Source organism: Rhinatrema bivittatum, chromosome 17, assembly GCF_901001135.1.
Source record: "Rhinatrema bivittatum chromosome 17, aRhiBiv1.1, whole genome shotgun sequence".
Lineage (NCBI taxonomy): Eukaryota > Metazoa > Chordata > Amphibia > Gymnophiona > Rhinatrematidae > Rhinatrema > Rhinatrema bivittatum.
In genome coordinates, this window is record NC_042631.1 from 44,716,405 (window position 1) to 44,742,482 (window position 26,078).

The 26,078-nt window shown below is 46.7% G+C and overlaps 1 protein-coding gene across 1 annotated transcript in view; it reads right to left on the reverse strand.

Moving 5' to 3' along the window:
• Positions 1-548: 548 nt before the first annotated feature.
• TSPAN4 (tetraspanin 4) overlaps positions 549-26,078 on the reverse strand; it is a 597,345-nt gene continuing 571,815 nt past the window's right edge. Inside the window, 4 exon segments of the mRNA XM_029582420.1 lie at positions 549-570; positions 572-618; positions 9,134-9,217; positions 10,177-10,308. Coding sequence (XP_029438280.1) covers positions 549-570; positions 572-618; positions 9,134-9,217; positions 10,177-10,308 — 285 coding nt within the window.

Consider the following 26,078-nt stretch of genomic DNA (forward strand, 5'->3'; position numbering starts at 1 on the left):
GAAATCCCAACAAGAAAAGTGCTTAGAAAGAAAATTGTTAGAATGGGGAGAACTTGTATCTCTGTCGTGCTGTGGTCTTCTGCCTCCTGTACACCCAGCGCTATACCAACTGCAATAAAAGACATTTTCAGTAATGGAACCTGCAATTACAAGTCCTTGCCCTATTCCCAAGAACCATTTCCACTTCCTTTCCCCCGCGAGCAGGGCCTGGATTGGGTGAGGGCCTCCTCTTATATTTCCATGGTGCCCCTCACATGCCTGTCACCTTCTCAGGAACTCCAGATCCATATCCTCATTTACAGTCTTTCTATCTAAAGAGAATATTTACTTTTCCCTCATACCCTCTGTACACAAATATCTTCCCTTTGTCCTTTTCTGTTTGCATTGTCAGTAAAATATTATGGGATGGGACTGACAACTCTGTCAGCGTAAGTATCGTATGATGTAATTTACAGGGGCCATGGGGAAAACAATATCAGATGAAGCAGCGTGAAGGAGAATCCGCCCACGTCCTTCTCGGAGAGCAGAGTCCAGCAAGCCTTGCGCTCTTAGGCATAGAATGTGTCTGCTTTCAACCACCTGGCAATACATGGTCATTGCAAAGGACAACCCCAGAATCTGTGGAAACAGACAAAAAAATCAGTGACCCGGACCATTCTGTCAGTCCCCACAGGGAGAGCGACTGCATGTCCAGTATTCAGTTAGAGAAGGAAGTAATAACCTAAGGGTTAGACATCGCCTCAAGGCATTAATGGAGAGGAAAAGCTTGAGCTAGAGAAGTCCATATTGGTTATTTTAAATCATAAGAAGAAAATCAATAACCTAAAAACAGTTCTTAATTCTTTTCATTGAGAAATCTTGTGTTGCTGGTGGTAAGTAGCACCTTTCTTGGGACTCTCAGCCAGAGTGCCAGATCTTCCATTCCAGCCCCTGGGTTTTTGCAGGCCCTCCCTTACGGCTGGCAGTAAGCAGAGTTGTTTACCTGCAACAGCTGTTCTCCTAGGACAGCAGGATGTTAGTCCTCACACATAGGTGACATCATCAGATGGAGCCCAGCATGGAAAACATCTGTCAAAGTTTCTAGAACCTTGACTGGCACACTGAGCATGCTTAACATCTACGCAGGGTCCTTCTTCAGTCTCGTAACATAGAATTATGAAAAAATAAAACAACAAATATAGATGAAACACAACTCCATGGAGTGGCGGGGCGGTTTCATGAGGTCTAACAACCTGCTGTCCTAGGAGAACACCTGTTAGAGGGTGCCAGTGTTGCTTTCTCCTAGGACAAGTAGGATGGTTGTCCTCACAAATGGATGAATCCCTAGTTATAGACTCTCCTCGAAGACAAAATGACCAAGAGACACCTAACCACATGCCAGTAGGCACAACAACAGTGGTGCTGTTAGTAACTGAGGGAGACAGTCTGAAACCCGAAAAAAGGGCTCTCTAGGCAGGAAGAGTTGGGTTTAGAGCTGAAAGAGATTCCAGAGGATGGACTGGCCGAACCTACTGTTGCAATCAGCCATCCCTATCCAGTCAATAGTGAGAGGCGAACGTGTGGGGGGAACTCCACGTCACAGCCTTGCAGATCTCCTCCATAGACACAGCCCTTAAGTGGGCCATCGAAGTTACCATGGCTCTGATGGAATGAGCCTTGACAAGACCACCAAGCTGTAGTCCCGTCTGTGTATAACAGAATGAGATGCAGTCTGCTAACCACTTGGACAGTGTCTGCTTACCAACGGCAACTCCCAATCTATTTTTGTCAAAAGAGACTAAGAGTTGCGTGGATTGCCTAGGACCTTCTGTCCATCTCCAGATAGAAGGCTAAAGCTCTCTTGCAATCCAGACTGTACAGGGCCTTCTTGCCTTGGTGCAAGTGAGGCTTGGGAAAAAAGGTCTGCAGGACCTCTGACTGGTTAAGATGTAACTCCGTCACCACCTTGGGTAGGAACTTGGGGGTGGTCCGGAGAAACACCTGGTCATGAAAATCCTTCGTGTATGGAGGGTACATCACCAGCGCCTGAAGCTCACTGACTCTATGCGCTGAAAGTGACCGCCACCAAAAAATATGACCTTCCAAGTCAGGAATTTCAGGTCCACATGAGCTCAGTGGCTCGAAAGAAGCCTTCATCTAGCTGAGAGAACACCATGTTGAGGCTCCAAGACACAGCGCCCCAGCAAAGGTTGCAGGGAGATGGGCAAGCCATCCATCCCCTGATGGTAAGCTCCGATCACGCTCAAGTACACACCTTAACGGAGTTGGTTTTAAACCAGCCTCTGAAAGTAGAAGAGGTAATCAAGCAGCTTGTGAATGCAGCAAGAAAGGATCGAGCCACATTGCTCACACCATACTGAAAACTCTTCTTCCACTTCAGTCCATAAGACTTCCTAGTAGAAGGCTTTCTGGCAGCCACCAGACCCGAGAAACATCCTCCGAGAGGACAAGGGGCCACTTGAATCAGCCTCTCAACATCCAGCCATGAGAGACAGGGCCTGGAGGTCGGATGCCGTAGCCTGTCCTGATCCTGTGTAATGAGATATCCAGGGAAGTTCCCAGGATGATCGGTTACCAGAGGGAGAGAATCCGCAGGAGCGGGAAACAGATTTGCCTTGTCAATGTGGGGCCACCAGGATCATGGTTCCCCTGGTCCTGGCAAAGCTTCAAGAGCGTCTTCAATCATTAGCGGGATCGGAGGAAATTTGCATTCAGAAGGTCTTGGCCCCAGCTGTAGGTAAAGGCGCCAAGGCTGGGATACTATCTGCTTGATACAGAGAGCAGAACTGAGCCACCTTGTTGTTGCAGGGGGATGCAAACAGATCCATGTTTGGAGTGCCCCAGAGACAGAGAGATACGGTTTGCCACTGACTGGTTCAGGAACCACTGGTAGGCTGGAACGTTCGACTGAGCCGTCCTCTATTGCGGTGTCCGTTCCGGCCAAGTACCTGGCTCGGAGCATCATCCTTGGGATAAAGCCCAGGATCAGATCTGAACTACCTTCTGGCACGGAGGAATGATCTCGTGCCCCCTGCTTGTTGATATACCACATCATGACCTGGTTGTCAGTCTGGATCAGGACCGTCCTGTCGCCAACCAATCCCAGGAAAGCCCAGAGGGCGTACCTGATTGCTCAGAGCTCCAGGAAATTGATCTGGCATTGTGCTTCCTGGGCGGACCACAGGTCTTGACTGCAGAGCCCTGCTACATGGGCTCCCCACCCCAAATGAGATGCATCCATGGTGAGTACAGCCTGAAAATGGGGATATTGAAACGCGCTCCAGGTCGGAGAGGGTCCCCACCAGGATAGAGAGTCACGGAGAGACTACATTATTTGGATGCAGAGTCCGAGTCTCTGAGTGGCCTGACGCCACTGAGACCGCAGAGCCCATTGGGGCCTGCACATATGTAAGCGGGCAAGGCGAGTAACAATGGATGGTAGCGGCCATGTGTCCAAGCAGCTTCAACATCTGCCTGGCGGAGACTCACTGGCTTCATGCACCACTCCCACCAGGGAGTGCTGTGGGTAGAAAGGCCTTCACCTGTGTCATGTCCAGTAGGGCTCCAATGAAGTCCAACCGCATCGATGGGCTCAGGTGAGACTTTGGGAAGTTGATAATGAACTCCAAAGACTCCAGCACCTGGATGGTTAAGCGCAGGGAACGCATCGCTCCCACCTGGGTAGTGCTTTCGACTAGCCAATCATCCAGGTAGGGGAAAACCTGCATGGGTACGTCCCCACCAAGGCCAGACAATTGGTAAAGACCCATGGTGTGGAGGCCAGGTAGAATGATAACACCTGGTACTGAAAATGGCGATTGCCTATTACAAACTGGAGATACTTCCTGTGACCTCGGAAGATCTTGATGTGGGTATAGGCGTCAATTTGAGGGAGCATAGCCAGTTCCCTTTTTGCAAGAGTGGAATCAGGGTGCCCAGGGAGACTATCTTGAATTTTTTCTTTTTAGAAACCTGTTCAAGGCTCTCAGATCCAGGATGGGACGGAGGCCCCCAATTTTCTTTTGAATCAGAAAATACCGGGAGTAGAAACCCCATCCCAACTGTCCTGGAGGGACAGGCTTGAATGCACTGGCAAAGAGCTCCTCCAAGAAGGTCTCCTGACACGCTGATGGCCCCCAATAGGGCTTGTGGAGAATCTGGTATGAATCTAGTGTACATCTAACAGATTCAGCTGGTAACCCTGCCACACTATGGACAGAACTCACTTGTCCAAAGTAATCCCTGGCCATCGATCTGCAAAGAATCATAGCTGACCTCTGATTGGGGGAGTCCCATGGCATGGGGATGGGCGGCTGGCTGCTGCTCCCTCCCCACCAATCAAAACTATGTAGTGGGGTTTGGCTGGGGAGCTGGATGTGGCTTGGGGTGCTCGCTGCTACTTAGATCAGCCCCGAGAGCTCACTCTCTGCAGGCGGGAGCGAGACGCAGGTGGGTAATACTTCTGCTGATGATAGAATGATTGTCATGGCCCTTGCCATGTTGACCTCCTGGCCGAAGATGGCAGGTCAGAGGTACTAGTGGAAAATGCTGGAGGGTCTCAAGGTGGTCCCCGCAACTGAGCCACTGCATCCCTCACCTTATCACCAAAAAAGATTTTTGCCAGTACAACGGCAAGTCAGCGAACCTCTCCAGGAGGTCTGAGGCCTGAGCCAAGCCATTCTGTGGGCGCCAATCCCAGCAGCTGCAACTCTTGCATCATCTGAAATATATCATATGTGGAGTGTACCTCATGCTTCCCGCATTCATGCCCCTGATTGCATGACTGCCAATAGAGCATCCTGCTGCTGTTGGGGCAGACGGTCAGCCACCTCATGAACCTGCTTCCAGAGATTACGGGAGTACTGGATCATATAGAGCTGGATGGTCTCAAGGTGGTCCCGCAACTGAGCCATGGTGCCCTGAAAGACCTTCCTAACCAGTGCATCCAGCACTCTGTGTTCTCCCTGGAGGACCCAAGGCATGGGTCCGTGAGCACTTGGCCTTTTTCAGCGCAGATTCAATCACCACCAATTGGTGGGGGATTTGATGCTTTTCAAAAACCAGTGGCATGCTGGACCAGGTACAACCCCCATTCGCCTTCCTATTTACAGCTGGAATTGGGAGGGGGTACCCTCAAATCCTGAAAATCAGCTCTTTAAATATGTCATGGATTAGAACGGCCATAACCTCCTTTGGGGCATCCACAAACTGGAGGACCTCTAGCATCTTGTGCCTAGCATCCTTCTTCGTTAGCAGGTGGAGTGAATAGCTTCCGCCATGGCTTGCACAAAACCTGCAAAGGTTAAGTCCTCGGGCAGGGACCTCCACTTTCCTCCGGGGGAGATGGGTCTGAGGTGAAGGCCCTTGGAATTCTCCAAGGAGGAATCAGAGGTGTCATCACCCCGGGTGTCATAAGGGGCATCGTCCTCACTAAACTGAGCTGGGAACAAAGGCCCAGGCATGCCCAAGGAATAGGCATTGCGGGCACCGACGGCTGTGAATGACCTGCGGGCAAACCAGGTAGGGCCGGCCGAAGAGCGGGAAGGCGCCGCAGTGCTGCCGGCCTCAAAGGGCTTTCCTCATCTGAGGGGCTATGAACAAGGATGGCATCTGGCTGAGGGAGCGACAGTGCCCTATGGTGCATCGAACGCCCCCAGGGCACTGGAGCCAGCCAAGTAGGGAGGACACCAAGAAGAACATTGAGGAGCTCCAGTAGTGGCTCCAGCTGGGAGGCTGCAGGCACTGGCAGCGGCATGGGCTCGATGCCCTTCAGGACTTGATCCACCGCCCAACTAAACCCTGTGCTCCATCGCTCCTCCTTGAAGGTCGCAGATACCAGAACTGGCTGCGCTTGGAGGAGGGGTGGCACGATCCTCTTTTGGAGCCTCAAGGGAGGTCAGAACCCAGCACCAGAATTGGCTGGACTGCCCGTAGCCCTGGCATTGATGGAGGGTGTAACCTCCTCATCTCAGGGATGCTTTGGGGGCATCACGGCAAGAACCGGTGCCATCCCAATTTCCTGCTTCATGCACCAACGATGACCAAGTCGATGTCTTTCTACAGTGCTCAGCTCGGTCTTTCCCCAGTGCAAAGATGGGAGGTGAAGATCCAGATATCCTCGACCTAGAAGAGACCGAAGAGGCTCGATCCTCTGCTACTCTGAGGGAGGATCAATGCCCATTGTTTCCCCCTGATCCTTCAGAGTTGATGACACTAACGCTGACGTTGAAGGCTTGGACCTCTTAGGGCCGAACAGTTTCTCCATCTTATCGAGGAGGGCCCGCTGACCCTTGGGGCTCATCTGGTCACAGAGGTGGCACCCCCAAACATCGTGGAATACCTCCAGGCAGAGGATGCACATGTCATGTGGATCCATAATCAACTTGTCTGAAGGCACTGGGTTCACCAACAAAAACACAGCAATGCCATGACAAAAATAAGGCCGACAATGAATGATGGCCCCTGGACCCCGAAGACACTGCTATGGGGAACCAACCACGAATCAGAACTTACCTCGCCACAAGACTGACTAAGGTCAGGTGGAACCAAGAGGGACCCGGCACAGGAACAAGGCAACAAATAGCCGAAAAAGGGATTAGTTTTCCAGAAAAAGAGCACGAGCTTCAAGCCCGCAAGACTATGGCTCCATGGAAAAAAAAGAGACTGAAGAGGGACACTGCATGGACGCGTGGATTAGGGCATGCTCACTGTGTCAGTCAAAGTTCTAGAAACTTTGACAGAAGTTTTCCGTTCCGGGCTCCATCTGATGATGTCACCCATGTGTGAGGACTAACATCCTGTTGTCCTCGGAGAACGGTGCAGCAGCCTTCAACTTACTGCTCAAAACCCCTCCAGCTCTGATTGTGCTGGCTTGATTGCAAGGTAAAGCTTGCACACAGGGATGGCCTCATAATTAGATAGCTATCAGCCAGCTAATCAGATTCTGAATGCTGCGGTCTTGATTAGACCTTTTTTTTTCCAGGTTGCAGGGGGATGTGTTCAAAAACTGATTCACTGCTGCTCTTTATTTCTAATTTATAAACCCATCATCTAATCACAAGCCTCCGCTTCCTCGCACATAAGCGTGAAATCCTAAGAAGCAGTAGCTCAGGTTTAAGGATTTGCCTTGTAATCAGAATAAAGCAGTGAGAAGCTGGCATTTGATTTGATCCTGCAGTGCAAGGAGATGGACTGTCTTGATGTCATATGAGCCTCTAAATGGTTCAGAAAGTTGAAATGATTTTTCATGCTCCAGTTTGAGGAAGGCATCAAACAGGGCCTGCCAGCTTGTCCATAGACTAAGGGCACCCTCTTCTGGGAGCAGCATAACACCCAACAGTTTAACATCCTTACTCTGCTGGACCATCACACTGCTCCTGGCTGCACAAGAGGAGAAGTGTGAGAATTCATCTTTCATCTACAAGGACATTTCTAGGATGTCCGACTCAATCTGTGCCACTGTCCTTTCACCTTTCTTCCATCCAAGATGTCCTGCATGTGGACCTACATTAAAAGTCAAGTTTGATTATGGCATGAATGTGTCTGTTCTTCAGCCTCTATGTTAATCCAGCTACCCAAAATATCCCTTGTGCAAACTGTGATGGATTGAGAAATTTGTCACCCCCTAAGCACTGCTGGTGCTGTCACGCCCTCTCCTCCCCACAACCTCCCTGCCCAGGACAGAGGGGTAGGAGTTAGATTAAGCAGCAGAGCAGATTTTTTTTGCTCTGCTGTCTGTGCCAGTATCACTCTCTCCTCTCCTGTTGTCTGCATGTTGCCTGGGAGGAGCTGGAACTGGACTGTTCTCTGCTGACTGAGATTCAGAGCAGCTGGGAGTCAATAAATCTTCAGCCAGCCTGATGCCCCCATATTTTGCCATACTAGACACAGGTCTACTGTGCCTATTGGCAAATCCAGGCCTGTTTACAAACTCTTAGGGCCCAATATTCAGTGCTACTTAGCTGGGTAAGTTGGACTTATCCGGTTCAGTGATCCTGTTTGATTATTCGGCCACTTTTAGCAGCTGCCACTTAGCCAGATAATTGTTTATCTTCCTAAATAGTTATCCAGCTAACGGGCCGATATAGTACAGTGCGCTACGATGGAGCGCACTGCTAGCCTGCATTTGGATGCGCGTTTTCGACGCGCTAGCTTTACCCCTTATTCAGTAAGGGGTAATAGCGCATCCAAAACGCGCGTCCAACCCCCCCCCCCCCCAACCTAATAGCGCCTGCAACATGAAAATGCATGTTAATGACCCTATTAGTTATTCCTGCGCGATTCAGAAAACAAAATGTGCAGCCAAGCCGCACATTTTGCTTTCAGAAATTAGCGCCTACCCAAAGGTAGGCGCTAATTTCTGCCGGCACCGGGAAAGTGCACAGAAAAGCAGTAAAAACTGCTTTTGTGTGCACCCTCCGACTTAATATCATGGCGATATTAAGTTGGAGGTCCCGAAAGTTTAAAAAAGTAAAAAATTAAAAAAAAAAAAATTTAAAATGGGCCCGCGGCTGTCGGGTCGAAAACCGGACGCTCAATTTTGCCGGCGTAAGGTATCCAAACCCGTGGCTGTCAGCGGGCTCGAGAATCGACGCCGGCAAAATTGAGCGGCGGCTGTCAAACCCGCTGACAGCCGCCGCTTCCATCAAAAAAGAAGTGCTAGGGACGCGCTAGTGTCCCTAGCGCCTCTTTTTACCGCCGGGCCTAATTTAAATAAATTAAGATACTGAATCGCCTGCACAGGAGAGTGGCGTTTTTACTATATCGGCCGTAAGTGAGCTGGATAAATTAGATCTGCTATTATCTGGCTAATCATTAGTTATCTATGTATATTCAATGGTGTGGCCTTGCCACTGAATACCCCAGACAAATTAGCCAAATATGTTTATCCCTCTAACTTGTTCAGCTGAATAGTGGCTGAATATGGACCTCTAACCTCTCAGGGAGAACAGCTGATAAAGGTTCAGCTTGCTTTCCCTGCAGACATTGCCATAAGCAATATCCAAATACATCCACTCTATATCAGGGATTAAAGCTACTCTCTTCTCCACCAACATGATCCGCATGCATTTAAGAGCAATTCAACCACACGGTCACAAGCACAGACGAGTGCAGTTTCATTCAGACACAGTACCTGAACCAAGGCGGTGCAGAGTCCAAAGATTCCCACTGCTAGCAAGTTTTCTTGCAGCCACACTTTTACTCTGTCATAGCATGGCTGGGGAAAAAAGGAGGAATTAGACCGTTAGCGAGAGAAGCAGGCAGTGAATAATTGGGTGATGTTGCCAGTGATGCTAGGTGAGGCTGGAAGAGCAGTGCTACATTACATAATAGAGGGAAGCAGTATTGTAAGATGCTGAAATGCATTCACTTGCAACACATCTGTCAAACACTAAAGCAAGCGCTGCTGTCTCCTGATCCTCTAACTCGCATTAAACAAGTAGCTTGTTTCCATACATTACATACGTGTGTGTGTATATATATATATATATATATATATATATATTTTAAATGGGCACATTTTAATTAGACGTCTTCAAGCTTCCTCAGTTTTTAGTTTCTTTTCTATGAGGACTGCTCTGAATACCTGGCCATGAGAGGGAAGGCTGCAAGCCATGGACTTTCTGAGATGTGACTTCTCTGACTCTTTTTAGTGACAGGAGAGAAGAAAAGATTGAAAAAGGTCCACGAAATGTGAACAAAGGATGACATCTGCCTGGAATGTCGAAGCATCCAGAATTCACGTTTCTGCAGTGGGTCTGTGGTTCTTGCATTGGAAGAGCCAGGCTTGTAATACAGAATGACGTTACTTGCCAAACACTGAGGCATGCAGACACATTGCATGAGTGTGTGACACACTCAGAAAAGGGTTTGTTAGTGGGAGAGAAGTTGCCAGCTCTCACCCTGAGGGTCTGCGCCCTTCCCCAGTCTCTGGGATGTATATGCATGGCAGACAAGGGCTTTTGTTCTCTCTCTCTCTTACAGAATGGGGGGGGGGGGGGGGGGGCGTTACAGGCGCTGTGGTGCAAACTGCTGGGTGTCAGAGCTGCTCCCAGTCTCCGATGTAGACTGCTGGGGGCTATGGGCCCTCTCTTCCCCTAAATCTTTGACAATCGTAAGCCTGTGACCTTGGGAGGTAGAAGAGAAACCTGCCTTGGACTGTGAGTAATTACTTACATCTTTCCACCAGGTCCCAGGGGAATGAAATCCACAATTCTCACTGAACTCCAGGCAGCAAGAGTCTGGCACTCTGCTGGCATTGTATACTTCAAACCAGTCTGTGTAGTTTGCGACCCCACAGCATCTGAACTGAAAAAAAGAAAGCAGACAGAGAGCAATTCATAAACTAGAAAACAAGATATTAAAATAAAACCCAAAGAAAACGTTTTAAATTCATATTTGTTTTCCTTGGATGAATAGACAACCTGAGCAACTCTCCTTGGGTTCTGCACACAATATCCATAGTAAGAGGTATCGAACATTCATTCTACGATGTTTCAGATCATAAGAACATAAGCAAAGGTCCATCAAGCCCTGTATCCTGTTTCCAACAGTGGCCAATTCAGGCCAAAAGTACCTGGCAGGATCCCAAGGGGTAGACAGATTCCAAGCTGCTTATCCCAAGAATAAGCAGTGGATGTTTGCAACTCTACCTTAATAATGGTTTATGGACTTTTCCTGCAGGAACGTATCCAAACCTTTTTTAAACACAGCTACACTAATAGCTTTCACCAAATATTCTGGCAACAAATTCCAGAGCTTAATTATGTGTTGAGTAAAAAAATATTTTATTAGTTTTACATGTATTACCCAGTAACTTCATTCTGTGTCCCCTGGTCTTTGTATTCTTTGAAAGAGTAAACAACCAATTTGTGTTTACCTGTTCCACTCCACTCATTATTTTATAAACCTCTCTCATATCTCCCCTCAGCCGTCTCTTTTCCAAGCTGAAGAGTCCTAACCTCTTTTGCCTTTCCTCATAGGAGAATCGTTCCACCCCCTTATCATTTTGGTCGCCCTTCTCTGTGCTAGGGTGCTTCGTTTTCATGTAAAACAATTTTCACCCTCATTATAGGATGATTAAAGAGCAGCTCCTGAGCCCCAGATTCAGTGTCTGAAGACCTTCAGCGACTGCGGGCCAAAGCAACTGTGGTATTTCCAGCCCTGCCCCTCACCAGCGACAGTGCTCACCCACCACTTCAGCTGATAAGTCCAGCTTCTCCTTCCCTTGTGCAGCCAAGGTGCCAATGCAGCATTTCAGACGTGCCATGCTCCCGGCAGGCTCCCTCGGCCTGCACAAAGGCAGAAGTGCAGCGCTGCTGAAGGATTGAGCAGCGTCCTGGAGCCACCACTAGTAAGGAGGAATGCTTTTGCAATTGTGGGGGAAGAGGGAGATTCTTAGGGGTGAGGGAAGAGAAAGGGATGCTGCTGAGTGCGCGAGTGGGAGAATCTGCTTAATATTGTTTTATTGTCTTGCCTTCTGTCCACCAAAATAAACTCTGATATTTACCCAGAAAAATGAGTCACATTTTCCACTGATTTTCTCCTGTTTTTGTTCTTGACATAATAAATCCTGATAAATTAAAGGGAAAAAAAAAAATAAAAACCAAAAATGAAGATCTCTATCTGTTACCTTTTCTAATTCTGCTATATCTTTTTTTGAGATGTGGTGGTGACCAGAAGAGCACACAATACTCAAGATGAGGTTGCACCTTGCAGGAATACAGAAGCATTATGAGATTCTCTGTTGCATTCTCCATTCCTTTCCTCCTTAGCTTTCTATTTGCTTTCTTGGCTGCTGCTGCACACTGCGCAGAAGATTTCAATGTATTTTCAATGATGACACCGAGATCCTTTTCCTGAATGGTGACTCCTAATGTGCAATCTTGCATTATGTAGCTATAACTTGGGTTACTCTTCCCTAAGTGCATCACTTGTCCACATTGAATTTCATTTGCCATTTGCATGCTCAGTCTCCCAGTTTTGCAAAGTCCTCTGCAACTTCTCACAGCCTTCTTGTGATTTAACAACTTTGAATAATTATGTGCCATCAGAAAATGTGATCACCTCACTTGATGTTCCCATTTCCAGGTCGTTTATAAATATTAGGGATGTGAATCGTTTTTTGACGATTTAAAATATCGTCCGATATATTTTAAATTGTCAAAAATCATTAGGGCCACGATACAATACCAATTCCCCCGATTTATCGTCAAAACATCGTAAATCGGGGGAAGGGGGAGGGCAGGAAAACCGGCACACTAAAACACCCTAAAACCCACCCCCAACCCTTTAAATTAAATCCCCCACCCTCTCGAACCCCCCCCCCCAAATGCCTTAAATTACCTGGGGGTCCAGCGGCACACTAAAACACGGCACACTAAAACCCCCTAAAACCCACCCCGACCCTTTAAATTAAATCCCCCACCCTCCCGAACCCCCCCCCCCAAATGCCTTAAATTACCTGGGGGTCCGTAGCCTTAAATTACCTCCGTAGCGGCGGTCCGTAGCTAAATCGGGGGAAGGGGGAGAGCAGGAAAAGCGGCACACTAAATCGTGTAGTCTTCAGCCGGAACCCTCGCTGAACGACCTCCTGCAGTCGATCTCCTGCCGGCGCCATTTTCCGTACGGAAAACGATTCGCGGCAGGAAATCGCTCCCGGACCCCCGCTGGACCCCCAGGAACTTTTGGCCAGCTTGGGGGGGGCCTCCTGACCCCCACAAGACTTGCCAAAAGTCCAGCGGGGGTCCGGAACGACCTCCTGCGTCGAATCGTTTTGGTCTATGGCTGCCGCCATTTTGCGGCGGCCATTTTGCAAAATGGCGCCGGCTGAAGACTACACGATTTAGTGTGCCGCTTTTCCTGCTCTCCCCCTTCCCCCGATTTAGCTACGGACCGCCGCTACGGAGGTAATTTAAGGCTACGGACCCCCAGGTAATTTAAGGCATTTGGGGGGGGGTTCGGGAGGGTGGGGGATTTAATTTAAAGGGTCGGGGTGGGTTTTAGGGGGTTTTAGTGTGCCGTGTTTTAGTGTGCCGCTGGACCCCCAGGTAATTTAAGGCATTTGGGGGGGGGGGTTCGGGAGGGTGGGGGATTTAATTTAAAGGGTCGGGGGTGGGTTTTAGGGGGTTTTAGTGTGCCGGCTCACGATTTTAACGATTTTCACGATACTTTACACACCCAAACGGCAACAATACGATTCCCTCCCCCTCCCAGCCGAAATCGATCGTTAAGACGATCGAGGACACGATTCACATCTCTAATAAATATATTTAAAAAAGCAAAGATCCCAGAACAGATCCCTGAGGCACTCCACTATTCAACTTTTTTCACTGGGGAAAATTTACCGTTTAGCCCTACTCTCTGTGCAGAGTAACACGAGCAGAACACTAAGGGTAAACTTCCAAAAATGTTCTGGCTACCTAACTTCAGAATTCAGGAAGCCAGACCAAACCTCTTGAAAATGTCTCTTTCCTAAGCAGCTAAATATAGCTGCCATTCATATATGGCCATTCAAAATGCAGGCATCCCCTAGGGCAAGGTTTGATCAGGTGGGCAGCACAGCTCTCTTCACTAGCCTACTAAGTCTAAACTGGTTATGTTTATGAGTATGGACAGCAAGTTTCACAAGTTAGATTTCTGCCTCAAACTAGCTCTCTAGGTTACGGATGAATCTTTGCCAAAAATAGCTGCCTATAATATAATATACCTGCAATTTTGGTCACTGGGTGACTTAATGCTTTTTCATCTCTTAGGGGGCAGTTCTAGAATGTCTGCAGGTAATTTTCCCTTTGAAAAATATCTATGGTAAAACTACCTGCAGAGATCTGCACCCACTTTTTCTTTGATACTTTTCCCCTTTAAAACAACATGCAATAGCGTTCAAAACGAAAAACGATGTGTCTTGCTGCACTCCCTGCCCTTGGAAACGTCTCCATTCAATGCGGGTAAAATCGTGGAGAAATGTGCGTCCCTTTACCCGCAGAGAGGGTGGGCGATTCTCAACAAGGCCCATGTAAGCGGCTTTTAAAACTTGCTCTCCTGATATTCACCCCTAAGACATAAAGGCTGTAAGGATTGGGAGAAGGAAAAGACAATGGGGAAAAACAGCAAGAGAATCAGAGGGGGGGGGGGGGGGGGGGGGGAGGCCTGCGGAAGAAAAGAATAAGAAGCAGGAGGTAACTTGGGAAGTGGAAAGATGGAGGAGGAAAGAAAAGACACTGAAATCTGAGGAATGGTGAAAGAGAAAAGAAGAATGAAGGGGACAATAGAGGCCAAAACCATTCAGAGGACCTTGGAGAGCAGCACTCCATGAGGGTTCACTTTTCACAGGAAAAGGTTCATTGCAATATTAAGAAAACTTTAATAAAAATAAGAAATTCTCTTTCTGCTATGATTTTTTTTTTAAAGATGGTGCACCCCAGTGATCATGAGAAAGGCTGTGAAAAATCTCCATGCAGTAAGGCACGTTCAGCCGCATGCACAATTTTATCCGCACTTGGATACACATTTCCAGAGAGTAAACCTTACTGCCAACAGGAAGAGGTTTTACACTCACAAAATGTGCATTCAAAACTGTGCCCTCGCATGGAAATCCAGTGCAAATGAGTATTCTCTGCTGCAGGGAGGTGCACTTGGTCTAACCCAGGTTTTCTTAAAGCTGGAAATTTTACTCCAGGTCAGACATGGAGTTAAGTTTCCAACATGGATCAGAAGTGCAATAACGTGCTGGGGGGAACCAAGTGATGTTTCCCAGGCTAGAGGCACAAAGTCACACGGACTCCAGCCTTTTCTAATGCAGTTTTCACTTTATTTAGCAAAAACACAGCGTAACACTGGACTGCCCACCCTAGCAGTATTCAGGTACACATTCAGGGCTGTAGACTGCCTTCCCTCTGGACAGTGTACACTCCCTCCCTCTGGTTTGGCCAGGATAGATTTACAGGAGCTGCCTCTCCTGGAGGCACAGAGACCTCCTGAACCCAGCTGAGCTTACACTCATGCTCTCCAGCCCATCCCGCCCTCCGGACTCTCCTCTGCCCACCCACAGAGCTCTATCCCTCCATGGGATTTAAAGTGGGCCAGGCCTCTAACCTGGTTCTGCACATACAACAAGGGGAAAAACGGGGTCAGTCTACTACACATTCCCTTCAAGGAATTCTGTTTAGATTACTGAGGTGGGAAACCAGTGGTGGCAGAGCCTTTCATCCAGTGCACATCTCTTCACTTCTGATGACCCCAGTGGCAGCTGCTCAGCATCTCAGCTCTTATTTAGTTAAAAATTTCTTCTACACTGCTTTAGACCAAAGTAGTTCACAGTAAAACATTCGTAAACTTAAAGACTGACAAGACAGCACAAATACATCATCTACATAAAAAGACATCAAATAACATCAGACATCCCATTGGAATATTTGACTACCTTAAAATCTTCCCTAAAAGATTTAATAAAGCTTGTGCAGAAAACCTGCTTTTTCCAAACACACATAATATCCCCATCTGCAAGCATCGGGCGAGTTCAAGATGAGCTAATGAAATCGCTCTGCAGGCCAAGAAATGGGGGTGGCAGGATCCAGTCCCAGGGCTGTAGAGGGGGATGGGTGGGATGAGGGCCGCTGCCTGTGTTGCAGGCTGGGACCTCTCCTCAGTGGAGGGCTGCAGCCGGCTTTGGGGTAAGGGAGAAACACCAGCTCTCTGTGGTGGCTCTCCTGCCCTCCCGAGCTAAAATGTGCATTCAATCTGTGCTTAACACACGTTTCAACTCATCATATGCACTTATCTTCTGATGCATCAGCTTACTGCATTGGGAGTTAAAAACAAAACGTTTAATCCCTGCGTTAAGAAAGCGTGCGCTGAATGTCACCTGCTGAAAGAATGGGAAAGCAATGAGGTATTACACTCCACTTTTCCAGTAGAAGCTAAATTGGATGTTGTTTTCAGTGGAGAAAGAGACAAGTTGACCTGGGATATTATAATCACTTCTCAGCCTCTTTTTAACCTCAATTCAATTGCAGGGTTTGAGCCATGAGCTTAAGACAATCTCTTCTTGGCCTTTTGGCTGAGATTGAGACATTGCACAATTTATTTATTTTATTTATTTATTTATTGTTTTTGTTATACCGAGTTTCATGATAGGCATCACATCAACCCGGTTTACAAATAACAAGGAGTGTAAAGCATAACGTAACGTAAAAAACAATATTTTCAATAAGAACCTTGAACTTTAAATACAGTGAATCAGAAAAAGGGAGAGGGAAAGTTACAAAAAACAAGGAAAATAAACTTGGGATGGAAGGGGAGAAATTGAACAGCACAATATTTACATTTCAGCCTATTGATACATTAGAATAGTAAGTGAAAAATGAAACGGTACATAGGTAATCAAATGAATAAATATGACAGTTGTGAATGGTAATAGTATGATAAATATTCAGCAGGAATTAGTGAGAGAGGGTTTGAGGTTGGTTGATTCGTGTTTACATTCCATTATTGCATACGAGTTAGTGCTAGTGAGAGGAGGTTTTATTCAAGGCTTGGAAATGCTTTTTTGAAAAGCCAAGTTTTTAGTCTTTTCCTAAATGTTAAAGAGCATGGCTCTTGTCTCAAATCAGGTGGGATCGAGTTCCAGAGAGCTGGACCTGCTGATGAGAAGGCTCTGAGACTCAAGGATTTATGTTGGTAGGTTTTGGCCTTTGGAATTTGGAGTGACTCTTTGTAGTGTTCCCTGATAGGCCTGGCGGAGGTGAATTTTTTAAGTGGTATTTGTAGGTCAAGTTGCGTGTGTTGGTTGATAGTTTTGTATATGATGTTAATGGTTTTGTACATGATTCTATAGTGGATCGGAAGCCAATGGAGGTTTTTGAGAATAGGTGAAATGTGGTCAATTTTCCTGGAATTTGTAAGGACTCTGGCTGCAGAGTTCTGAACCATTTGTAAAGGTTTGGTGTAAGAAGCTGGGAGGCCTAATAGTAATGAGTTGCAATAATCTAGTTTGGAAAAGATTATTGCTTGCAAGATTGTTCTGAAGTCCTGAGTGTGAAACAGCGGTTTTATTCTTTTCAGGATATGTAATTTGTAGAAGCAATCTTTGGTGGTTTGGTTAATGAATGTTTTGAGGTTGAGACGATTGTCTAGGATGGCTCCTAAGTCTCTTACGTGGGTTGTTTGAAGGAGTGTGGGTGGTTTAGGAAGTGTGTTATTGTTTTCCGGTGATATGAGCAGGAATTCTGTTTTCGAAGCATTGAGTACAAGGTTTAGACTGTTGAGGAGAAGTTTAATTTCTAATAGGCAACTGTCCCAGTATTCCATTGTTTTTGAGATTGATTCTTTTATAGGGATTACGATCTGTACGTCGTCTGCAAAAAGGAAATGTTTCAGGCTTAATTTTGTTAGTAGTTGGCAGAGTGGTAGCAGGTAGACATTGAAAAGGGTGGGTGAAAGTGATGATCCTTGCGGCACTCCTCTATTAGAAGGGTGGTATTGGGATTCTTTATTATGAATTTTGACTCTGTATCCTCTGTTTTCTAGAAATGTTTTGAACCAGTTTAGTGTGGCACCTGTTAAACCAATGTTTGCCAGCTGTTTTAGAAGAAGGGCGTGGTTGACGGTGTCAAAGGCCGCCGAGAAGTCAAGGAGGATTAGTAAATATGCTTGGCCTTTATCAATACCAGAGAGTAGGTAGTCCATGAGTGAAATTAGTAGCGTTTCGGTGCTTGCGGCTTTGCGAAAACCATATTGGTTTGGGGACAGAATACTGTGGTCCTCTAGGTAGTTGGATAGTTGGGTGTTTACCAGTTTTTCCATGATTTTAGCTATAAATGGTAGGTTGGAAATAGGGCGGAAGTTGTTGGGATCACATGCATTTAGATTTGGTTTTTTTAGCAGTGGCTTGATTGAGGCAGTTTTTAGGTCATCTGGGTAGATGCCATGTGATAAGGAGCAGTTTATAATATCTGCTAGGGTTTTTGCTATTGTGTCCGGGATAAGAAGAAGCATTTTGGTAGGGATTTGATCAAATGGGTGTGATGACGGTTTCATTCTTTTTAATACATTTTGTATCTCTGTGATTGTGATGGGTTCAAAGGCATTAAGCTGGATGTCTTTATTTTGGGGAAGATATGTGTTATCTGGAGACGTAGTGTTTGGAATCAGCTGATTAAGGAGATCCGATATTTTTTTGTTAAAATGAAGAGCCAATTCGTCTGCTTTAGTCTGGGCTTGTTCGGGTGGTATATCTGGAGTGATAGGTTTAGTGAGGCTGGAAACGAAGGCGAATAGAGCTTTTGAGTCAAAGCTGAGATGATGAACCTTTCGGGCATAGTAGTCTCTTTTGATTTTCAACATGGTACTTTTGTAAAGATGGAGTGATCGTTTGTAATCAGAGAGTGAGGCTGGTGAAGGGGCTTTGCGCCATTTTCTTTCTTTTTGCCGAAGTAATTGTTTGAGTTTTCGTAGTTCATCATTATACCAGGGTTGACGTTTGGATGTATTAGCAGACCTTGTTTTGGTTGTCAGTGGGCAGAGAGTGTTTGCTATAGATTTTGTTATTTTGGACCAGGATTGGAGGGCAGCGTTAGGGGTAGATACTTCAATGAGTGGGGGGGGAGAGTGGTTAATGACCTCACTGAGTTAACAATGATGTTCCAAATAATGCCAAAGTACAAAACTTCCTGCTTAAAAAAAATAAATTGTGGTGATTTCTGGTGACGCCACCCTGGGTAATGGCTGCCAGAGATGAGAACTTCTGGCCAGTCTAGACTCAAAAGTATTGTTGTGCTTGTGAAAGCTAAAGATTACATCCCATAAAAACTAGGATAAAGAATTAAATACAGATAACAATAAAAAAAAAAAAGGGCGTAAGCAATCTTCAGTCAAGCCTGAAGAAAAGAATGCTGAAAGCAGACCAGCAGAAAGACTCAGAGATGGAGGAGCTGACTGGAGGTTTTTAAAGAGAAACAGCATACAGTTGTGGGCTGATTTCAATAGGTGGGGGGAAGGAGAGGTGCAGGAGGCACCGTTGATAGCTGGGAGGGAGGAGAGGTGCAGGAGGCAGTGGCAGTAATTGTAGGAGACAGAGGAGACATGCAGGAGGCACCGTTGATAGCTGGGAGGGAGAAGAGGTGCAGGAGGCAGTGGCAGTGGTTGGAGGGAGCAGAGGAGACATGCAGGAGGCACCGTTGATAGCTGGGAGGGAGAAGAGGTGCAGGAGGCAGTGGCAGTAATTGTAGGAGACAGAGGAGACATGCAGGAGGCACCGTTGATAGCTGGGAGGGAAGAGAGGTGCAGAAGGCAGTGGCAGTAATTGTAGGAGACAGAGGAGACATGCAGGAGGCACCGTTGATAGCTGGGAGGGAGAAGAGGTGCAGGAGGCAGTGACAGTGGTTGGAGGGAGCAGAGGAGACATGCAGGAGGCACCGTTGATAGCTGGGAGGGAGGAGAGGTGTGGGAGGGAGGAGAGGTGCAGGAGGCACCGTTGATAGCTGGGAGGGAGAAGAGGTGCAGGAGGCAGTGGCAGTGGTTGGAGGGAGCAGAGGAGACATGCAGGAGGCACCGTTGATAGCTGGGAGGGAGGAGAGGTGTGGGAGGGAGGAGAGGTGCAGGAGGCACCGTTGATAGCTGGGAGGGAGGAGAGGTGCAGGAGGCAGTGGCAGTGGTTGTAGGAGGCAGAGGAGATGTGCAGGAGGCACCGTTGATAGCTGGGAGGGAGGAGAGGTGTGGGAGGGAGGAGAGGTGCAGGAGGCAGTGGCAGTGGTTGTAGGAGGCAGAGGAGACGTGCAGGAGGCACCGTTGATAGCTGGGAGGGAGGAGAGGTGTGGGAGGGAGGAGAGGTGCAGGAGGCACCGTTGATAGCTGGGAGGGAGGAGAGGTGCAGGAGGCAGAGGCAGTGGCAGTGGTTGTAGGAGGCAGAGGAGACGTGCAGGAGGCACCGTTGATAGCTGGGAGGGAGGAGAGGTGCAGGAGGCAGTGGCAGTGGTTGGAGGGAGCAGAGGAGACATGCAGGAGGCACCGTTGATAGCTGGGAGGGAGGAGAGGTGCAGGAGGCAGTGGCAGTAATTGTAGGAGACAGAGGAGACATGCAGGAGGCACCGTTGATAGCTGGGAAGGAGAAGAAGTGTAGGAGGCAGTGGCAGTGGTTGGAGGGAGCAGAGGAGACATGCAGGAGGCACTGTTGATAGCTGGGAGGGAGGAGAGGTGCAGGAGGCAGTGCAGTGGTTGTAGGAGGCAGAGGAGATGTGCAGGAGGCACTACTGATAGCTGGGAGGGAGGAGAGGTGCAGGAGGCAGTGACAGTGGTTGTAGGTGGCAGAGGAGCTGTGCAGGAGGCACCGTTGATAGCTGGGAGGGAGGAGAGGTTCAGGAGGCAGTGGCAGTAGTTGGAGTGAGCAGAGGAGACATGCAGGAGGCACCATTGATAGCTGGGAGGGAGGAGAGGTGCAGGAGGCAGTAGTTAGAGTGAGCAGAGGAGACATGCAGGAGGCACGGTTGATAGCTGGGAGGGAGGAGAGGTGCAGGAGGCAGTAGTTGGAGTGAGCAGAGGAGACATGCAGGAGGCACCCTTGATAGCTGGGAGGGAGGAGAGGTGCAGGAGGCAGTGGCAGTGGTTGTAGGAGGCAGAGGAGATGTGCAGGAGGCACCGTTGATAGCTGGGAGGGAGGAGAGGTGCAGGAGGCAGTGGCAGTGGTTGTAGGAGGCAGAGGAGATGTGCAGGAGGCACCGTTGAAAGCTGGGAGGGAGGAGAGGTGCAGGAGGCAGTGGCAGTGGTTGGAGGAGGCAGAGGAGATGTGCAGGAGGCACTGTTGATAGCTGGGAGGGAGGAGAGGTGCAGGAGGCAGTGGCAATGGTTGTAGGAGGCAGAGGAGACGTGCAGGAGGCACCATTGATAGCTGGCGAGGGAGGAGAGGTGCAGGAGGCAGTGGCAGTGGTTGTAGGAAACAGAGGAGACGTGCAGGAGGCACCGTTGATAGCTGGGAGGGAGGAGAGGTGTGGGAGGGAGGAGAGGTGCAGGAGGCACCGTTGATAGCTGGGAGGGAGGAGACATGCAGGAGGCAGTGGTTGTAGGAGGCAGAGGAGACATGCAGGAGGCACCGTTGATAGCTGGGAGGGAGGAGAGGTGCAGGAGGCGGAGGCAGTGGCAGTGGTTGTAGGAGGCAGAGGAGACGTGCAGGAGGCACCGTTGATAGCTGGGAGGGAGGAGAGGTGCAGGAGGCAGTGGCAGTGGTTGGAGGAGGCAGAGGAGCCATGCAGGAGGCACAGTTGATAGCTGGGAGGGAGGAGAGGTGCAGGAGGTAGTGGTTGTAGGAGGCAGAGGAGACGTGCAGAAGGCACCGTTGATAGCTGGGAGGAAGTTGAGGTGCAGGAGGCAGTGGCAGTGATTGTAGGAGGCAGAGGAGACATGCAGGAGGCACCGTTGATAGCTGGGAGGGAGGAGAGGTGCAGGAGGCAGTGGTGGTAGTTGGAAGAGTGGAGAACTTGTGCAAGAAGCAGCAGTGGTAATGAGGGGGGTGGCATAGATGTGCAAGAGTCAGCAATGGTATTTCGAAGATGCAGAAGGTGGCAGCAATGGGGACAATGGTGGCAGGAAAAAAAAAAGATGCAGTGCTGGCAAGCCAGAGCAAGAGTGATGGGTGGGAGGCAGCTCAGAGGTCCGGTGGGGCCGGTTGGTAAATTTCTAAGATTCTGCAGCTGGAGGCAAACTCGGATGCTGCTGCTGTGGCTGAGGTACTATGAAAAACCAGGGACCTCCAATTCCACGATCCACACGGCAGATAGGACTTTATTACAGCTTTATATGGAGCAAAGCTTCCCAAACTTTTCCTGAGGACCCTCACAGCAATTCGGGTTTTCAAGATATTCCCAATTAATTTACCTGACATAAATTTGCATATATTAGGGTTTTCAATGTAGGAAATTTTATCTCAGGTATATTCATTATGAATATCTTGAAAACTGACTGGCTGTGGAGGTCCCCTAATACAAGTGTAGTATTGCCTCCTCCTCCTCCAGTTAGTTTCATACTGTATCCATGAGCTTTGCCAGCTGCTGACTTGGTAATGCCGAGGGCCATATTCAAAAGCATTTAGATGGCTAACTCAGAAGTTAGAAATGATCAACGCCACTTACACAGTGTTGTATAATCAATAATTATCAAAAGGGGAACCAAACGGTTCACTCACTGTGAAACCCTGTATTTCTTACCACTTCACTATTTTACCATATCGTTATCACTTATGAAATGTTTGTTTGTTGTTTTATAACCTACACGCCAAATGGAAATCACCTTATCCAGTGCTAGAAAAAAATGTTTTGTGTTAAAAAATTTTTTATGAGGGGTTGGAAAGGTTTCATATAACCGTGTAGGCAACCCTGCCTTTTTCAAGCATATTATAATCATGAACCCACCAACCACCTCCTTTTTTTTATATATATATATGAGTGTGTGCTATTAAAAACTTTGATTAGCTGATCTCTTCAAAAATTCAAAAGTCTAAATGACATCCGGAAGATGTCTCCAAAAAGATGTTATAATAATGTTCCTTGATGTTTTTTTAAAGGTTTTTTTGAGATACCACCACACCACCTCTTATACGCTGTTCGGTGTGATCTATGTAATTGCAAGTAACACTCTTTCTGCAGAGAACTTACTCCTTTTTCTTTCTATGTCACACCTCCCAGATTATAAGAGTCCCGACATGTACATGTTTTGGACGATACACGTCCTTCCTCAGGGGATGTTCCAGCAGGTGATGTCTGACCCGCTATTGATGGCAAAAATTAAAAATTACTTCCATTAAACGTGTGTAGAGATGTCTCTGTTTCTAACTGCATTCCTTCCTTGATGCGTTCTCCCGTGGAGTCTTCAAGTATCTACTCCGTCAATTAGCGGTACCTTTACCATTGTCCGGTCCAGATGTCAACTGAACCTAGGTCCAAAGAATTTTCTTTTATATACAGCCCATTGTGTTCTGATGAAAACCAATCAGAAATGTGTTTAACTCTATCCTATTGGAAATCTCTATGTTCGCAAATCTAACCTATGGGATTGTAACACCCCGCCTACTTGTACGTGCACCGGACTTGATAGAAACCTACCGAATTAAGCAGTATTGTACGTCGGGCCTGTACGTCGGCCCTTGTTGAAAAAAGGTTCAAGAACTGCTGGCGTCTTTTTAAATGCCAATACCCGGGGTAGCTATCAATCGTCTGTTTATCAAAGAATTGAGGACAAATTTAATTCATCATTCATACCCCTGGGACTAAAGGACCTTAAAGTGTAAATCCAGAATAATTACCGATAATTCAATCAGGCGCTCAATTCACCACCCTGCAAAGGGATTGACACTTGCTCAAGTACTGTCCATTTAAGTTCCCGTATGTCATGAGCTGCAGATGTTAAATGCTGTACCATGGGGGCCGTCATTTTAGCAGTGGTATACCATGATTTATGCTCAGTTAATCGAACCCGAACTGGGCGTGTGGTGCGGCCAACATAAAGTTTAGGGCAGGGGCAGATGATCACATATATTACATTGTTGGAATTGCAATTGGTGTTACTCTTACGCCAAACTTTATAATTTGTGACCGGATCTAACCATTCTCTACCTACTATGGATTGGGAACACCAACTGCAATGTCTACATATCTAATGACCAACGATGGCCTCTCTAGGACCATCGTGTGTTAATTGTGCATGCACTAGCATGTCTCGAATATTTCTCCCTCTTGAAATGGCAAACATGGGGGTTTCTACAAATTCTTAATGTAATGCCAGTACATGCCAATGTTTCTTAATAGCTGCTATGATTGCTCCCGTGGCAGTAGATTGTTGTAGAACGCAGACTAAACGGTCAATTTCCTTTTTAGGTCTATACCCCAATAGTTGTTGTCGATCGCTGAACTTGGCTCTTTTGTAAGCCTTCTGAATGGCTTTAAAAGGGTATCCTCTTACCCTGAATCTCTCTTTCAAAATACTCGCTTGCACTTCGAATTCCTCATCTGTAGAACATATTCGTCTGATTCTGAAGAATTGACTCATTGGTAGGCCCGTTTTAAAATTGTATGCATGATGGCTCGAAAACCTTAACAAATTATTTCTATCCATGTCTTTACGGTACACTGTAGTGTTCAGAATGCCTCCAGATCTTATAACACGTGCATCCAGATTAGCACGGCAATGTAAATAGCATCTCCAACCCACTTTTCAATTAGAGTATATTATTGAACAATGTAACCGTAAAATATTGGCACCGCTTGGATAACTTAGAAAACTATCAAACCTATTTCATGCCTAAATGTAAACCGTTGTGATGGTGCACTACTGAACGACGGTATAGAAAAGTTTTTAAATAAATAAATAGATAAATAAATAAATGTGATACTACTAGATGAAAACTGAGCTGTGAACTGTAGATTACTGTCCACAGTATTGATCCATGTAAGGAACATTTGAAGACGTTGATCGGTACCAATCCAAATGTAAAAAATGTCATCGATAAATCTCAATAACCAAAGAATAAATGTATTGGTCACTTTTTTACAGAAAGCACTCTGTCGCCAAAATTACTAATGTAAGACCCTCTATTCACGAGTAAAGCATATAAATTATCTTCTCGTTTACCATAGGGGTCTAATTTACTTTTAATAAATCCTGCAAAACTTTTGCTTAATTTTTCTTAATTTTCTTAAAAAGTTGATACGAAAATTATAGGGAAACTCCCCATTAATACTGCATGACTAATCAAGAAAGGATACTCATCCACAATAATGAAGTCCCATAAGTCCCGACATGGCCATGTTTCGGACCGTAGTCCTGCGTCAGGGGAAATCACGGGTCATCAAATCGATAGCCTTTTCGATAGAGTTGATGCGGCGAATTCAACTGCGAGAATACTCTTTAAATGCGGGTTCACATTTTATCCCTCTTTAAATGTGAACCCGCATTTAAAGAGTATTCTCGCAGTTGAATTCGCCACATCAACTCTATCGAAAAGGCTATCGATTTGATGACCCGTGATTTCCCCTGACGCAGGACTACGGTCCGAAACATGGCCATGTCGGGACTTATGGGACTTCATTATTGTGGATGAGTATCCTTTCTTGATTAGTCATGCAGTATTAATAGGGAGTTTCCCTATAATTTTCGTATCAACTTTTTAAGAAAATTAAGAAAAATTAAGCAAAAGTTTTGCAGGATTTATTAAAAGTAAATTAGACCCCTATGGTAAACGAGAAGATAATTTATATGCTTTACTCGTGAATAGAGGGTCTTACATTAGTAATTTTGGCGACAGAGTGCTTTCTGTAAAAAAGTGACCAATACATTTATTCTTTGGTTATTGTTCACATTTGTGGTGTATTGGAGTACACTGTATGTGCGTGGGTATTTTGGTGTGATTGATATCGATAAATCTCAGCCAGCAAATAATGTCCACCCACCATTCGAAAGGTATTATATGACTCTCCTCGAAATCTGCCACATATAAATTTGTGATAGCCGGTGCTAATGGTGACCCCATGGGTATTCCATGAATTTGGTGGAAACATTCTTGGCCAAACCAGAAATAATTGTGAAACAATACTATTTCTGTGAGTTCGATGAGCAACTTGTTTGAAATTCTATGGGGGGCAGTCCGTTGTGTCAGAGTTTGTGTCACTGTCTGCAAGGCTCTATGTTGAGGAATATTAGTGTATAAAGAGTTAATGTCCATGGTGACCATGGTATAACTATCCTGATTAATGACCAGACACTGTAGTAAAGTCAGGAAATGTGAAGTATCCTTAACATAAGATTGTATTTGTTCTACATACGGTTGTAAGAACCTGTCTATAAATGATGCTACAGGTTCTAAAACTGATCCATTTTGAGATATATGTGATCATCTGCCCCTGCCCTAAACTTTATGCTGGCCGCACCACATGCTCAGTTTGGGTTCGATTAAGTGAGCATAAATCACGTATACCACTGCTAAAATAACGGCCCCCATGGTACAGCATTTAACATCTGCAGCTCATGACATACGGGAACTTAAATGGACAGTACTTGAACAAGTGTCAATCCCTTTGCGGGGTGGTGATTTGAGCACC